Source organism: Manis javanica, chromosome 8 (assembly GCF_040802235.1).
Source record: "Manis javanica isolate MJ-LG chromosome 8, MJ_LKY, whole genome shotgun sequence".
NCBI classification, from domain to species: Eukaryota; Metazoa; Chordata; class Mammalia; order Pholidota; family Manidae; genus Manis; species Manis javanica.
Window position 1 is genome coordinate 14,964,275 of NC_133163.1, and position 18,376 is coordinate 14,982,650.

The window sequence follows — 18,376 nt, forward strand, 5'->3', positions numbered from 1 at the left end:
ATATATGTCAAGTTTTTATCCTGTAGAATATAACTTCATCAGAGGGAACTGTTGTATTAAGAGGGTCTAGAATAATGCCATGTACCTTTCAGTACAAAGTTGCTGTATAAATGTCTCCTTAGCTTAAAAATTAAGGTTCTTGCTGGGCATAGAAGCCACAGAGCATAAATCTGCAAAGAAGTAAAAAGCTAACCTTTTCAAACAATATGGCTTCTCTCTCACTTACCAACTTTACATCTCCCTGTATGGCCCTGGAAGATGACTGGTTAGCCAGAGACGGGTAAGATTCCTCAAGGGAGGAACAACCTAAGACAGGCACAGTCGCAGGGTGGTCATCAGGTGAGAAATTGGGGATCATCAGTGGTGAGTCTTAGACCTCACCCCCCCTGTTTTGAGAGAAATCTTCTGCATCTTTGGATGTTTTAATGCCCTTGTCTAGCTTGGATTAACACATAGTCTACAGGCACACACCTGATCATCTACATTTGCTCTCTTACAACACTAAACTATGTTTTCTACCTTTATCTTGCATCTACCTACCACTTCAGCATTTTATTAAAAATAAAAATAATAATAATAAAGAGAGAAATGTGGGATCCACATATAAATCAAGTATAAAAATCAAATGAATATTCATATTTGACCTGATTGTTTATAGTTCATAATGCGTGATCAAAACTGAAAGTTTCTGTGATGACTGCCCTTGTACTGTTCACCATGTAAAAACTTATTCACTATGTAAGAATTTGTTCACCATGTAAGAACTTGTTCGTTATGCTTCAGAAGATTGGAGACTGATGAGAATTAGGCTTAGGGTGGATTAATGATTGTGCATTGAGCATTGACTCCCCTATACAGAATTTTATTGTTGTTAACAACCATTTGATCAATAAATATGAGAGATGCCCTCTCAAAAAAAAAAAAAAATTAAGGTTCTTGTTTTGAATTTAGATCGATAAACTTGGACAGCAGTTTAGTTAAGTCAGCCTTTATTGGCTGTATAATTTTATTTTCTGCAAATGTTGAACATTTAGAAAGTTTTGAACACGGGTAGGAAAGCACCTTTTTCTTTATAGACTTTTCTTTTTTACTTTGGGGCTTCTTGTGAAACCCTTAGATTAGAAAGTGATCTAGTTTCAGCGACTCCCTGAGGTAAGATTGTTATATCAAGGGAGTGTCAACTTCTTTTGAGCAGATTATTCCCATAGTATTTTCTGGCTGATGGGGACATATTTTGGCTAAGGGATTTGTTGGAAGAGAGATTTATCAAGCATGTAATGCAAACCATTACTCTCAAGCACAACTTTAGAAAGTGTTCTTGGCCTTCATAGTGTTTTATTTTAAATTAGTGTCTTAGGTATTCCAAATATCCACTGACCTTATCTTGACTGTTATCTGAGTAGACCTCAAGAATTTCATGCGTATTTCCTTCTGTACTAGCTGTTTTCATTTGGACTCTAAAAATAGTTGAAATACATGTAAGGTAAAAGTGTAATAGCTGCAAACTTTTTGCCCTTTTGGGCTGTGTAGATTTTCATTCAGATACATATATATGTTATGAAACGGAAAAGATTTGACATAGAGACAAGAATAGTAAATATTTTTAGCTAGATCTGTTGGATCATAGGAAGCATGTTAAATCCTAGATTGGCCTTCACCTAGATAAGGAAAGCTTTCCAAAGTTCAAAACTGATTATAAATGAGCATGTTTTTTCCTTAATTTTTAGGTTTTCTGTTGCTTTTCTCATTTGGTCTAGATAATGAAGAAGTAGTCATATAAATAAGTTGAGGAATTATGCATTTTTGGAGATAATTCATTTTAAAATATTACACAGGTTATTACAGAATTTGAAAGTTCTTAAAGAAATGGACTATTAGTCAACCTTCACTTAGTTTCTGATAAATGTAAGGGCTAATAGTCAGAGATGTTTTTCTCCCAGTATTGGTATTTCACCTAAGAGACATTAGAGATATCCTTGAATCTCTCTTCCACAAGAGTGTAGTTTCATGATGGTGGAATTACGCATGAATTTGCTTATATGGAGAGGTTTGTGAGTTGAGTTACAAAATATCAGCCATGGGAAACTGAGGCTGTTTTGGGGGCTCTCTGAGTTCTGGCACTATCCTTGGTGTATGTACATGGTTTCAGATTTCATTCCTTATACTAGCAGATGTTTTAATGGCTTTCTGCTGTCCTTCCTATGGGTGGATGAACATTATTATGTTAGAAGCTTCACGTGTCTTATCTCATTTAATCCTCACGATGAATCAGGCATTATCTTTTCCATTTTAAAATGAGGAAATAGAAGTTGTGAAAAGTTCGATGATTTGCTCTGCTCATCTGGATGATCACACAGCTAATAAGCAACAGTCAGATTCTGCTTGAGCTTTGACTTTTAAAATTATAGGGGTCATGAACTCTTGTTGAACCTGATGAAAAGGCAGAATTTTGCATAGTTTCAGATGGCTCCTGGGTACCCTTTCCCCTGTAAGTTCAGGCTGTGGACCTAGAAGTCTGTTACATGAGGCAGTCTTTCCCCTTCTATTGGCTTACAGGTTCTTTCTTCTCTAACCTTTCCCCAGTGTGAAGGTGCTAATAGGATGGATATTTGTGAACAATTCAAGACTTTCATACTTCTAAGAAAAGAATTTGCCTCTGAAGTATACTCTTCTCTCCTTCCCCCACAAATTCCTTCTTCAGATCTCAGGAAAGGTTATTTGGGGCATTCATTTCCTCAATGATACAACTTACTGTTAAGGAAAAAAGCTTCTTTCAAGGAGGAAAGGGAAGTGGTTGTGAAGGGGAATTCCTTCATTGTACCTCTGAGATCCATGTCTGTCTTCCTTGCCAGACTCTTTGTGCCCTCCTGGGCAGTAGGTGTGTGACAGCTCTTCAGTGAATGAATGGATGACTCATACTTCTTTAAGCATTACCCAAATTCTCCAGCCAGGTGTTGAGCACTATACTTCATTCTTGTCAGAAACCTTACCTGAACATAGCACATATTTTCTTTTTAACAAGGCCTTTGCTCATTTCAGTCTGCTGGTTTTGCAGATATTTTCTATTTGGTTCCCTCAATAGTTTGTTCATAAATACATGTTACTTAGATTTATCTTTTAATGGACTGACAGGATATCCAGTGACCACTTAAGTTCTTAACAATTAGCTTCAGATGCAAATTTCACTAGAAGAACTATGCATGCCACAAATCCTATATGAGCAGTGACAGCATATAGTAGAAATAACTTTCCTGTCAAGGGTTTGTGCCACTTTCCATAGAGACTGCTAAAAGGTGTGCAGTGTTTACATTTATAAATAAGACAGAATAATTGTGTTGTTTTGAACAAACTTTAAGTGAGCAAGCTAAGAAAATAAACAAGTAATCTCATGCTGGGTGGTAGCAGCCCATTTTCTTTGTGAATACAAAACCAGCTTGCCTTTGCTCGGTCATGCCACAGTTAGTTAGAGGGCTCAGACTTTGACTTGGCAGATTAATTTCCATGTCAAGTGAATTTTCAGCAAATGGAGCTTTGAACCGCTAAATTTAACTGCTGTTGGCAAAGCAGGGTTTTCTAGGCAACAGTGAAGGAATTCCCATTCACAAGGTGGAGTTTTGGTGCCAGATGGACTTGGGTTTAAATCCCTGCACACAACCCAGGTGCCCCAAGGAAGTCAAGTTCTCTAGATTTTGTTTCTTTCAATATGTGATACGGTTGCATGTTATAGTAAGAATGATAGCTATTTATTGAGTACCGACCATACCACAGCACCATAGTTGATGCTTGTATGTTTAACTTAACCTTGAATGTGACTGGTTTCCTTCCTTCTCCCACCATCGATCGCGGTGACGGAGTGTGGACCAAAGAAGGGCAGTTGCCAGACCAGGGGGGCTTCCTGACGCAGGAAACTGTGTTTTAGTGTAGAGTTATTTGTCTTTAACAATTTCCATTTTCTAGCAATTTCCATTTTCTTTTTCATCATGTAAATGTGTATATTCATTGGACTGATTAACTGAGAAAAAGGTAACTCAATTTGTTATTATTAAGTCAACCAGTTAAGTTCAGAGCTATACCAGTGAGAATGAAGATAATCACTGTAATATCCTTTCTCTTTTTCTCAGTTTGGTGTCAGTTACCTAGAAAATAACCTTAATTCACATTCACCCATATTTTGCACTTACACATAATATTTCGACAAGTGCATATTGGACTTGCCTGTACTTTTATTACTGGCACCTATTTTGAAGTCAAACTTACATTTGAATGGTGACTTAAGGAAAAGAACACATAAATGTTATATTACAGTATGATAAAAATGAAGCATGTTCAATAATGAAGAATATTTCTGAACTTACATATTACTATTTGTAGAATATCTGTCACCCACTACTAGAATGCAAAGTTTGCTCTACCTTGCTCTATTACCAGAGCATGGCTGGACCAGCTAGTCAGTAACAGTCCCCAAGTAGAATTCAGGTTTTCCAGTTCCAGGTTTAGTATTTTTTCATGAACAACACACTGCTTTTCCATTGAGCTATTGCCATTTTTCTAAGGAAAAGCAGTTGCAGTGTTGGTATTTTTGAGTAATTTATTTTAAAAGGAAAGAAAGAGTAAGAAGAAAAGTTACCAAAGACAAAACCCTGTTAGTGAAGGAAATATTTAATTATAGAATTTCCTGTCCTAAAGATGTAATGGAAGTTTTATACCGTTTAAGGGGACTTGAAAGCTGTGATAATAAAAGCTAATATTACTTGAGCACTAATTGTGTATGAGACATTCTTCTGAGTGCTTTACATGTTTTTGCTTATTTTGATTCTCAATCCTGTGAGTGAGGCACAGTTACACTCCTGTTGTACAGGTGGGCAAACTGAGACACACAGGTATTAAGTAACTTGCTCATGGTTATGTGGCAGAAACCACAACCGAAGTAGTTCTTCTAACTCCTCCTTGACTGGTTGGCATCTTTCTTCTGAATAGGTAACCTTGGGAAGGGGCAGGTGGCCTGCCATGGAGCTTGTGCCCGTATGGATAGCTTGGCTCAGTGTAGCCTCCCAAATCTGACGGTGACTGTCTCAAGTATTCTTGAGATATTTCTTATCTTACTTTAATTACTAGTTTTATTATTTTGCTTGAAGAACATATTTGAAGTCATACCAGGCAAAGGAAGGTAAGCCTGAGAAGGAACATGAGTCATGATTAGGGCAGCCAGACACCTTTGGGAATGCCTGAAGAGCTGAGGGCAGAACTGTTTGTAGGAAGCCTTTTTCAAGCTTGTTCTCTGGCAGAGTTGGAAGTATCAGGCTGATGAAATACACCCCAGGAGGGTTTCCTGCTGAGAGATTTTCCAGAGCAATATCTGGTTGCCCGGCTGTTGGATGAACTTGAGGGATTCTAGAGTCAGAATCTGCATCCAAACAAGAAAAGGTGGTAGAATGAGTGAGCCCTTTGAAGTGCTTGCTGTCTGTACTGATGGAGCTGAATCATTGTGATTTAGGTGCTGTGCCCACAGGTGTGTCTCTCTATCACAGGAGTTCACACCCCCTAAGTGTTTCCATTCTACCATTTGTGACTTCATGGGGATGGGGACGGGGTCATTATAAGCTGGTATTCCATTTTTAATTCCTCTTCTGCACATCATGATTCTGTTACATTACCTTTATTGTCTGTTTTTCATTAAGACTTTTATCATTACATTCCTTGAATATGGGGTAATTGGATACAGGATAATGAATAGAGGATAATTCCTATTATCCTTAATAGTACATACATATTCATGGTTACTTCACTCTCTTCTACTTTTAAATATAATGAAAATATCTTGTCTTATGCATATTTAAATTGCAATTTCTGGAATAAAATGTAATTGGTTTTATGGTACTTAAACAATTAAAAAATATTGAGTGTATATTTTTAGTTATGTGCCTTTACTTACTGAGGTATCTTCCATGTCTTTGTCCTCATGAGGAACAAAGATTAAAAGGAAATCCATTAAAATCTTAAATGTGGCCTTTGTTAAATGGGACTTAATATTTTTAGTTAAAAAGAAAGAAAATAGCTTTCTATATTAAGAAAAGGAAATAGTTTTACTCTTTTCTTGGAGTATTTGTGTATATGAAAGAAGTATTTGCTGTGTATAGAAAACCACCTTGTAAATATATAGAGAAAAGAGTTTTTTCGTGTATGTGGAAGGGTAATTTGCAAATTTTGATTAATGAAGAAAACAAGTACAGCTTTTTTGTTTTTTTTTTGGTTGGCAATTTTTTTTTTTTTGAGAGGGCATCTCTCATATTTATTGATCAAATGGTTGTTAACAACAATAAAATTCAGTATAGGGGGGTCAATGCTCAATGTACAATCATTAATCCATCTCAAGCCTAATTCTCGTCAGTCTCCAATCTTCTGAAGCATAATGAACAAGTTCTTACATGGTGAACGAATTCTTACATAGTGAATAAATTCTTACATGGTGAACAGTACAAGGGCAGTCATCACAGAAACTTTCGGTTTTGATCACGCATTATGACCTATAAACAATCAGGTCAAATATGAATATTCGTTTGATTTTTGTACTTGATTTATATGTTGATCCCACATTTCTCCCTCTATTATTATTATTATTTTTATTTTTAATAAAATGCTGAAGTGGTAGGTAGATGCAAGATAAAGGTAGAAAACATAGTTTAGTGCTGTAAGAGGGCAAATGTAGATGATCAGATGATCAGGTGTGTGCCTATGGACTAAGTATTAATCCAGGCTAGACAAGGGCAGCAAGACATCCACGGATGCAGAAGATTTCTCTCAAAGCAGGGGGGGTGAGGTTCTGAGCCTCACCTCTGTTGATCCCCAAATTCTCACCTGATGGCCCCCCTGCGACTGTGCTTGTCTTAGGTTGTTCCTCCCTTGAGGAATCTTACCCGTCTCTGGCTAACCAGTCATCTTCCAGGGCCATACAGGGAAATGTAAAGTTGGTAAGTGAGAGAGAAGCCATATTGTTTGAAAAGGTTAGCTTTTTACTTCTTTGCAGATTTATGCCCTGTGGCTTCTATACAAGTACAGCTTTTAATAACAGAAATCTGGGAGTTTCTTCATGAGTATCTGTTTAGAATTTTAATCACAAAAGCATTTCTTGATTTATAATCGTCTGATCTTTCATGGTAACACTAATTTAAAAACAGTAGAGTTGCTGCCTTTCTTTTCTATTTTTTTTTTAAGGCAATGGAAAACATGTTGGGTAATATTTTAGGCAATAGAAATTAACTGTGACTGGATTCTTTGTTGAAATGTGGTTACAGCCCATATTTGTTTATAATGTTAAAATCCTCCAATTCCCTTTATCTCTCTACAGCCCTCCTCCCCCAACATTACAAACATTTCTATGTAACATGAAACAATCATAATTTTACCTTGATAGAAGTGAATGTCAGAAAAATAAACAGCTATTCATAAATACACTCACTTCAGCTCTTCCTTTTCATTTTTATATTGTTCAGTTACAACTTCTAAAAATATTGTTCATATTTAATACTGTCTGTGGCAAGATAAGATAGAAGGATAACTAAGATGAATTTAAGAAAACATTAAAAGTACTTTTTTTCCTGTGAATTAACTGAAATACAAAAACTGAAATATGGGTCAAATCAGACTGAAGTTATGTCTTTTCACTATCTTTTCAACAGAGAGAGTCCATTGCCCTAAAACATGGGCATTTGTGTATTAAGTTAATAAGCCCAGAGAGGCCCAAATTTGAGAGATTTCAGAAAAGAAGAATTGATCTAATTATTTGTTGGAATGGGATATAAGAAATGGTAATATAACAAACTGGTTGACTCTCCAGTTATGTGGGTCCTGAATGAAGTGACCTTTCATGTTGTAGTACAAAATAGAGCTTTTGCCTGTATTGAAACTGTGTGTAGTAACATGTCAGTTATTTCTTTCATTCTTGGGTAATAAAATTCTGTGTATACTAAAAATTCTTGTTTTAGTATACATCCATACTGGAATGTAGACTGTAAGAGGGCGGGAATCATGTCCTTTTGTTCAGTGCTGTATCCCTATTAATCCAGAATGGTATTTGACACATGGTAGGTGTTTAGTCAGTATTCATTGAATGAGTAACTGAATCTTTCTAGACATTAGTTCACTTTTCTTAGAAAGCACAGTGTAATATATTTTTTGAAGAATAATATTACTGTATTTTGGGATCATTGTATCCTTCATAGCATCTTATTATCTAGGATAGTAAATAGAATAGATGCAAGCAATCATCTGTATAGATAATGATCCCAATTCATGCCTTGAACTTTCAGTAAATTCCTAAATTGGCTTATCATTTGACTCTTTCCCTGAATTGTAAATGCTACAACAACAAAAGTCTTGCCACTGAGGAGTTCAGTTACTTGGGCTTCAGTGTACTAAAATTACAGTATAATTAGAGGACCAAAATGTACTCTGATTGTTGTTTTCTTGAGTCTTCATATGTGCTATAGTGATATGTGTTACCACCTTGACTGTAAAATAATGTAATGTGTAATTCGACCAATGACAGAAGAAAATGGATTAAAACTAATAGACAAGGGAACTTTACTGTTGACTTTGAGGCAATGTGACCACCATATTGTCTGTCAAAAGGAAGATGTCTGGTGCTTCAGTATTTATGGCTCACTCAGTGTAGAGGTTAGCTTCAGGCTCAAATTAAGTTAATACTTGTTAACAACCCTGGTTAGATGATCTCTGCCTGATACAGGTTTTATCTAGAACTATATCCTCTCCTCTCATCTCTTTCCTGATGAAAAAGTCTTATGACTTCTGCCTAGCCTAAGAAAAGCATCAGGATAAAATTATAGTTGCAATTTTATATGGGATTAACTTTTATTAAACCCAGTGCATCAGTGGTTTTAAAAACCTTCCAGCTAATTTGTGTGTCCCTTTGCTATGCATTAAAAATAGCACAACTAAAAAGACTCTTATAATTAGACAAGACACTATTTGCAGATGACATGATATTGTACATTAAAAAACCCTAAAGACTCCACTCCAAAACTACTAGAACAGATATCGGAATACAGCAAAGTTGCAGGATACAAAATTAACACACAGAAATCTGTGGCTTTCCTATACACTAACAATGAACGAAAAGAAAGACAAATCAGGAAAACAACTCCATTCACCATTGCATCAAAAAAATAAAATACCTAGGAATAAACCTAACCAAAGAAGTGAAAGACCTATACTCTTAAGAGAAATTAAAGGGGACACTAACAAATGGAAACTCATCCCATGCTCTTGGCTAGGAAGAATTAATATCGTCAAAATGGCCATCCTGCCCAAAGCAATATACAGATTTGATGCAATCCCTATCAAATTACCAGCAACATTCTTCAACAAACGGGAACAAATAGTTCAAAAATTCATATGGAAACACCAAAGACCCCAAGTAGCCAAAGCAATCCTGAGAAAGAAGAATAAAGTTGGGGGGATCTCACTCCCAACTTCAAGCTCTACTACAAAGCCATAGTAATCAAGACAATTTGGTACTGGCACAAGAACAGAGCCACAGACCAGTGGAACAGATTAGAGACTCCAGACATTAACCCAAACATATGTGGTCAATTAATATTTGATAAAGGAGCCATGGACATGCAGTGGGTAAATGACAGTCTCTTCAACAGATGGACAACTACATGTAAGAGAATGAAACTGGACCACTGTCTAACCCCATACACAAAAGTAAATTCGAAATGGATCAAAGACCTGAATGTAAGTCATGAAACCATAAAACTCTTAGAAAAAAACATAGGCAAAAATCTCTTACGCATAAGCATGAGTGACCTCTTCTTGAACATATCTCCCTGGGCAAGGAAAACAACAGCAAAAATGAACAAGTGGGACTATATTAAGCTGAAAAGCTTCTGTACAGCAAAAGACACCATCAATAGAACAAAAAGGTACCCTATAGTATGGGAGAATATATTTGTAAATGACAGATCCAATGAAGGCTTGATATCCAAAATATATAAAGACCTCACCCACCTCAACAAACAAAAAACAAATAATCCAATTAAAAAATGGGCAGAGGAACTGAACAGACAGTTCTCCAAAAAAGAAATTCAGATGACCAACAGACACATGAAAAGATGCCTCACATCGCTAATTATCAGAGAAATGCAAATTAAAACCACAATGAGATATCACCTCACACCAGTAAGGATGGCTACCATCCAAAAGACAAACAACAACAAATGTTGGTGAGGCTGTGGAAAAAGGGGAACCCTCCTACACTGCTGGTGGGAATGTAAATTAATTCAACCATTGTGGAAAGCAGTATGAAGGTTCCTCAAAATGCTCAAAATAGACTTACCATTTGACCCAGGAATTCCACTTCTAGGAATTTACCCTAAGAATGCAGCACTCCAGTTTGAAAAAGACAGATGCACCCCTATGTTTATCACAGCACTATTTACAATAGCCAAGAATTGGAAGCAACCTAAGTGTCCATCAGTAGATGAATGGATAAAGAAGATGTGTTAAATATACACAATGGAATATTATTCATCCATAAGAAGAAAACAAATCCTACCATTTGCAACAACATGGATGGAGCTAGAAGGTATTATGCTCAGTGAAATAAGCCAAGCGTAGAAAGAGAAATACCAAATGATTTCACTCATCTGTGGAGTATAAGAACAAAGGAAAAACGGAAGGAACAAAACAGCAGCAGAATCACAGAACCCAAGAATGGACTAACAGGTACCAAAGGGAACGGGACTGGGGAGGATGGGTGGGTAGGGAGGGATAAGGGGGGAGAAGGAGAAAGGGGGTATTATGATTAGCATGCATAATGTGGGGGGTGGGAGAAAGGGGAGGGCTGTGCAACACAGAGAAGACAAGTAGTGATTCTACAACATTTTGCTATGATGATGGACAGTGACTGTAATGGGGTGTGTGTGGGGGGACTTGGTATAGGGGAGAGCCTAGTAAACATAATATTCTTCATGTCATTGTAGATTAATGATAACAAAAAAAAAGAGAAAGAAAAGGGGGATTACTCCCTGATAGTAATTAACTGCAAAAAAATTAACTGCAAATCAATGATTAATGCATGCTTTACATATCCTTAACTTTGATCTTTTAAAGGGTGTCAGATGATCAGCTATGGAAGTACATTTTTCTGATAATATTCCTTTCTCTTAAAAAAAAAAAGCAGTTCCTGTGTAGTGATCTCCACTAGGTTCTTCACAGTGGTATAAAGGTCATATCAAAGTGTGGGCAAAGGGTTTGTTTGTGTTTATACAGAGGATCAAAGCCTAATTTGGCTACCCAGAAAACAAATTAAGATACGATATGAAGAACTTCCAATATCAACATCCTCTGGAAGAGTCATTCCAGAAGATGATCATCAAAAAACTTTAACAAAGATCCTGGTGCTGTTGCAGTTGTAGCTGCATTCATCCCACCGGTTCCTGGACTTGCCATTGGAATGACAAGGAGATATCTAAGCTGGCCTGTGCATACAGTAAAACAACAAATTTGACTGGATCTATACTGTCGGAACTCAACCAAGAATTAGGAGAAGTGCAAGTTGCAGTGCTCCAAAATCGTGCGATTATAGACTATCTACTGTTAAAAGAACATATGGGATATGAACAGTTCCCAGGAATGTGTTGTTTTAATTTGTCTGATTTTTCTCAAAATATTCAAATTCAGTTAGACAATATCCATCATATCATTGATAAATTTTTACAAATGCCTATGGTACCTAACTGGTTTTCTTGGTTTCACTGGAGATGGCTGGTAATTGTAGGTCTGCTTTTGTTATGTAGCTGTATTCCTATTATGTTAATGTGTGTACGCAATTTAATTAGTAGTTTAAAACCTATACATGCTTATGTTACTCTACAAGAAGATATGTCAAAGAAATAATCAGTCTTCCCATGTTTTCTTCTGTCTGCTACTTCGATAGCTTTTCTTCTTCCTAATTACAACCCTTTAGTAGAATTCGTGCCTCATGTAGAAAATTACCGAGTATCATAATTCTTCCACGTGGTAAAGATACCTCAAGACAAATGTTGGGCATAGAAGCCACAGGGCAAAGATCTGCAAAGAAGTAAAAAGCTAACCTTTTCAAACAATATTGCTTCTCTCTCACTTACCAACTTTACATTTCCCTATATGGCCCCAGAAGATAACTGGTTAGCCAGAGACGGGTAAGATTCCTCAAGGGAGGAACAACCTAAGACAGGCACAGTCACAGGGGGGCCATCAGGTGAGAAATTGGGGATCAACAGAGGTGAGGCTTAGAACCTCACCCCTCTGTTTTGAGAGAAATCTTCTGCATCCGTGGATGTTTTGTTGCCCTTGTCTAGCTTGGATTAATACTTAGTCTATAGGCACACACCTGATCATCTACATTTGCCCTCTTACAGCACTAAATTATGTTTTCTACCTTTGTCTTGCATCTACCTACCACTTCAGCATTTTATTAAAAATAATAATAATAATAATAAGGGAGAAATGTGGGATTCACATATAAATCAAGTATAAAAATCAAACGAATAATCATATCTGATGTGATTGTTTATAGTTCATGATGCGTGATCAAAACCAAAAGTTTCTGTGATGACTGCCCTTGCACTGTTCACCATGTAAGAACTTATTCACTATGTAAGAACTTGTTCACCATGTAAGAACTTGTTCATTATGCTTCAGAAGATTGGAGACTGTTGAGAACTAGGCTTGGGGTTGATTAATGATTGTGCATTGAGTCCCCTATACAGAATTTTATTGTTGTTAACAACTATTTGATCAATAAATATGAGAGATGCCCTCTCAAAAAAAAAAACCCCGAAAGTTTCTGTGATATGACTGCCCTTGCACTGTTCACCATGTAAGAACTTACTCACTATGTAAGAACTTACTCACTATGTAAGAACTTGTTCGTTATGCTTCAGAAGATTGGAGACTGATGAGAATTAGGCTTGGGGTTGATTAATGATTGTGCATTGAGTCCCCTATACAGAATTTTATTGTTAACAACCGTTTTATCAATAAATATGAGAGATGCCCTCTCAAAAAAAAAAAAATTAGACAAGAAATGCCTTGGGGATTTGAAAGGGTTTACATTCTGACAGGATTTGTACCTACTCATAATAGCTGGTGTCTCTTTAGATGACTGTGATTGGGGCACATCTTTAACCCAAGCTCAAAAATTTGTGAACTATCTTTTCCTCTGAACAGAAAGTTTAATTACCAAACCACCTTGTCCTCAGAGTAAATGTTATTGGTTCATTTTAAGTCAGTCAACCATATTGTGTCTGAAAAGAAGCTGTGTTGTTACCACTTAACTCTTGTTTTTACCATAGTTTACAGAGCAGGCACAGTTATCTGTACAAATTTAGGAGAGTAGCTATGAAAAAGTTAAACAGCTATGAGAAATCATCGAATAACTAACTTTATGAAGACTGCTGATATGTTCAGAACAAAATAGGAAAGAAAGGGTGAATGTAAAGATATCTGACAGTGAAGAAGTTTCACAGAAATCTGTCCAGTGATAATTGAGAATTAATTTAGAAGCTGCCAGGAGATTCAGTGATTTAGAGGCTTCCATTGGAATGCATTCCTCACAGGTCACGTAAGCTTGCTTTTGTTACCAGAGAGAGTAGACACCTGTGGAGAAAGAGAAGCCACATGGAGGTAAACTTTCTTATCAGGAAAGATAGAAGGAAGTTAAAGAGGGTGGGAGGCATGAACTGCAAGCCAGTAATAAAAGGATGCTTATGGGAAAAGTTTTATGGGCTTGGTTTAATTGTAATAAAAAATACAGGACATGCATAACCCAGAAAATCTGGACTTGAGAAGACATGTGATTAAGAGAAACTACCTAGACTAAATAATGGCTAGTAATAGCTGAAATGTAAGGAACACAGGGAGCCTATCTGTACCAATGTTTTATATTTCTTTAAAAAAACAAAGGTCCTAGTATATTCTAACTTTAAAGGAAGAAATCAGTTTGGCTATTATTTGGACAGTTACATTTTTAAGGAGGAAGCACACTGATCTGTGTATATTGATCTTGTACCCTTCAACTTTGTTGAATTTATGAGCTCTAGTAGTTTTTTGTTTTTTTTCTTTTGGTGGGGACAGATTTGGGGGATTTCTTTAATATATGGGATCATATCTATGCATAGCGATAGTTTTACTTCTTCCTTTCCAGTTTAGATGCCTTTATTTTCTTTTCTTATCTTGTTGCTGTGGCTAGAATTTCCAGCACAGTGTTGTACAGCAATGGTGAACACGGGCATACTTATGTTTTTCCTGACCTTAGTGGGGAAAGCTTCCAGTCTTTCATAGACTATGATGTGCTGTAAGTTTTCCATAAATGCTTTTGATGAGAAGCTATCTTGTATTCCTGTTTCATTGAGTATTTTTATCTCAAAAGAGTATTGGATTTTATTATACCTTTTCTGTGTCAAATGAGGTGATTGTGTTCTTTCCCTTCATATTAATATGAAGTATTCCAATATACCTCCTTGGAAGTATTTAACAAGATAAAAAGTTGATTCTTGCCTAGCCTTAACTACTACTTAAGACAGAACTTGAACACAGGATCAAGTACCAAAGTAAATACTTTACTACCACATAAATGGGTTGGTATTCAAATGTCCCAAATCTTAGCCTCTCCTACATCTAAAATAGCTAATCAACAAATAATTTACTAAATATTCTTTTGAGCTGTTTGTACTATTAGATAAAGTACCTGCTACTCCTTTAAAAGGTATATAATTTGTAAAAAACTAATTATGGTGCAGTTTCACAAATGTATTTTTCTATTTTCAGTCCGTGTGTGGCATGAGTAATTAATGCATTGCTAAAGTATAAACTTTGCATGTTTTAAGAGTTAGTTTATTTCTTTTAGAATGTGACTTTTTAAGAGTACTAGCTGATTATTTCTTGTAATTAAATAAGTGACCAGTTCACAACCTTATTTATAATTCTGTTTAAATTTTTGTGTTTGGAGCATTGAAGTCCAACTGTATTTAAAGGGAAAAGTAATGTATACAAAGAGTATTTTTTTTTTTACATTTTTTATGACCTTTCAATTTTGGTTAAAAGTGACATACTGTTAATGACCATACAGTTTTAGGTCCTAAAGGATGCTAAACCTTCTGCATTTATGGCAAAAAATAAGTATTTATGTAATTAAGTGTACAGCAGTTATAGACCAAATATGGTACATGCAGTCCAGTTCTAAGATGGAACACAAAATATAAATAAAATTAACAAAAATGTGTTGTAATCAATCAAATAAATGTAAGTAATTAGAAAAGTTTCTTTTTTTTTTGAAGGAGCTGATAATTGATTTTGCAGTATTTAGCAGAGTGAGTGTATCTAAGTAATCTTTTAAAAATATAGTGCTTTTCTAGTGATAAAATGTATTCATATAAGTTTTGCATTCAGTACTCGTGATGGAGCTGTGAGGGAGTATTACTTTATTTTGCACTTGAGAAAACTGAATTGAACAGATTGACTTTCCCGCTTCTCAGTTAGCAAGTGACAGTGTTGGAAGTTAACCCAGGACTTCAGACTTTCAGCATCATGTTCTTTCTGTTAAACCAGATTTTTTTTTTCCTGTCAGTTGCAGTTTAAAAGGCAGAAGGAATAGTATCAATTTTCCATAAATGTGATACATGTCTGTCCTCATGGATAACATGTAATTCATTTTATAAATAACATAACTTCAGGAAATATTTAAGAGTAGGATTCAGATTTTCTGCTGCATTAAAGTGTGTTTGGACTTTCAAAAATTTGATTTCCGTGTAGCTTGTCAAGGATAGATGGGTTGTGCAACTATCTCCTGTGTAACATTGGGTGGCAGTGTGGTATAGTGGAGTGGTTTTCAAGCTTTAAGAGGCTCAGGAATTATTTGGGAGTTTAATAGCTCTGTAGAGCTCAAGAAGCTCTCCAGGTAATTCCGGTATATGTGGTCCAGGAACAGTACTTGGCAAAACGCTGACTTTTTAACACACACAAATACCTATTTTGTCAGGTAGTGGTGGTGATATAATTTGTGATACTGCTATAGTTTCTGGAATAGACGCTGGCACATAGTAAATGTTCAAAATATTTCATTCATTTGCAATGACTTGGTGGCAACTAAAAAGCAAGAGAATGTTCATTCTTTCACTCAACAGTATTTCCTGACTTCCTGCACTGTTCTAGCTGGTTGGATATAAAGGGAAAATGGACATATTCCTCATCTGTCCAGTTTATTTGATGAATAGACTCATTTTAAAGGTATAGTTCTTGCCTTGTAAAATGTTGTAAGAGGAAATGAATATTGAGGGCATGTTTGTATAGTTACACTCTTTCCCTGTAAGTTAAGATTTTATTTTTTATTTTAATGAGGATTACAGGCTAAAGAAATAGCCTAAGTATTATTTCTTGTTTTATTGATGATCTAAACTGTATTATCCAATACAGTAGCTGCTTGATGCTATGGCCATTTAATTTAATCAATTAAAATTAAATAACATTAAAAATTTAGCTCCTCAGCTGCATTAGCCACATTCCGAGTACTCAACAGCCAAATGTGGCTAGTGGCCACAGTATTGGAGAATGCAGATTTCCATCATTGTCAAAAGTTCTGTTCAACAGAGATGATCTAGTCTAGAACAAAGCAGTGGTTGTTCTAGTTGTCTTGATCTGTAAATTAATTTTGAGGTAAATATTAGCAGTGGCCTGAGACTGTCATTTCAACCCGTAAGTGCATTAATATCCTTAAAGGTTGACTTAAACCAGGGCTAGTATTGATTTACTTGAACGGTTTATTACATAGCTAATGAGATCTAAGAGAGAATATATGGGCTCTTATTTTGGAAATCTCCGAGTAATACATGTGTCTTACTGCTTTAGATATAGCTTTTCAGGTGTGTGTGTGAGACACAATGCCCACTGCATTGTAGTTGCTTTAAATTTGTATCTAAAGAACTTTTGGAGGCAAAGATCAGTTGCAGTTGGCACCTGTATTAATTACTATAATTTACAATATTTGATGAAATAATTATAGAAGCCAAATTCTAGAGTAGTGAAATTTGGATTAACACTATCTAGTTAGAATTCAACTAAGTAGAACCCCAGTTATGCTTCTTATAAGATATTAATTATGATGAATTTAGTATTTCAATAATTTAAAAACTAGACATGCTTTCAGTGTGTTTTTTTGTTAAAGAGTGTATGTAAAATTGTGTAGCACCCATTACATTCTGAAGTCTAGGCTATGAATGCATTTTTCTGTGCAGAATTCAAGAAATAGGCTGCAGAGTGATTGACTTCTCACCTCTGTTTCCTGAGTATGAGTATCTAGATATAGGAAGGTCTGGCTTTTTTTTTTTTTTTCCTTCAGGTTTTGCTGTTGTCCCTTTCTGAGAAGAGAAGCAGTTGGAGGCTGCTGTTACGTAGTCCCAGATTGTCGTTCTGGGCAATTAAAGAACAGAAATCCTTTTGTACATTTATTTCTCCCTCCTTCAGTGACTTTCCCTCTTTGCAGATCACCTACTTCAGCCTCTGGTACTACAACAAGCAGAATCAGCGCCGGTGGGTAGATTTGGAAAAACCTCTGAAAAAGCAGCTGGATAAGCATGCATCGGAGCCTACTGTCTATTTTGGAGTGGTGTTTTATGTACCTTCCGTGTCACAGCTGCAGCAGGAGGTCACCAGGTGAGGAAGAACAGTTTGATTTTAGGAAATAATCTAGTGAGATTAAAAAAGTGAAACTAAGGTTGAAGTCTAGGAGATAAGACTAAACTTTGCCCTCTCACTCACATTTTTAGCCACAGTATTACATGCAGGTTCTGGTATGTGCCAGAGGATTTTACAATATGTTGCATGTGTTATGGGTTGACTAGGCACAAAGGAATGAATAAAGGGAAAAATGATGTTTTTACTCTAGCCTTGAACTCTTCTGTAGGGGTATCACTAATGTTGTTGTTGATTTGTTTCTATCTTTGTAATAATGAAATGAAAGAGGAGATTGCAGAAAATTAGTCACAAAATTTGTCTTCCTTCCTCAGAGAAATGTGCAGAACTGTTCTTAACAGTTTTCTGACTCTAGCAGCTATAAAATGTGGAAGGGAATATATGTATAGTGGAAGGGTGAATGGGTGGTGGGGGTGGGGAGGAGAGGCCAGTAAGTGCACTTAAAGGGGACAAAGGCAGAAAAGGAAGATCTTATTAAGGAGAAAGAGGGAGGAACTAAATGTTCTTTTTCTTCCCCTTGAATACAAACAAACACAAAACAGAAAAACAAGGAATAAAATTTGGATTCTTGAGCCTGTGTTTCAAAGTTCTCTGAAATCCCCACTACCTTTTGAACCCTATTTAA

General features: G+C 36.0%; 1 protein-coding gene across 5 annotated transcripts in view; it reads left to right on the forward strand.

The window, feature by feature from the left end:
* The window catches only part of PTPN21 (protein tyrosine phosphatase non-receptor type 21), a 70,970-nt gene that overhangs the window by 9,021 nt on the left and 43,573 nt on the right, over positions 1-18,376 (forward strand). For all 5 annotated transcript variants that reach the window (XM_036991565.2, XM_036991569.2, XM_036991567.2 and 2 more), the window contains exon 3: positions 17,543-17,712. In XM_036991565.2, coding sequence (XP_036847460.1) covers positions 17,543-17,712 — 170 coding nt within the window. The remainder of the gene's footprint in view (positions 1-17,542; positions 17,713-18,376) is intronic.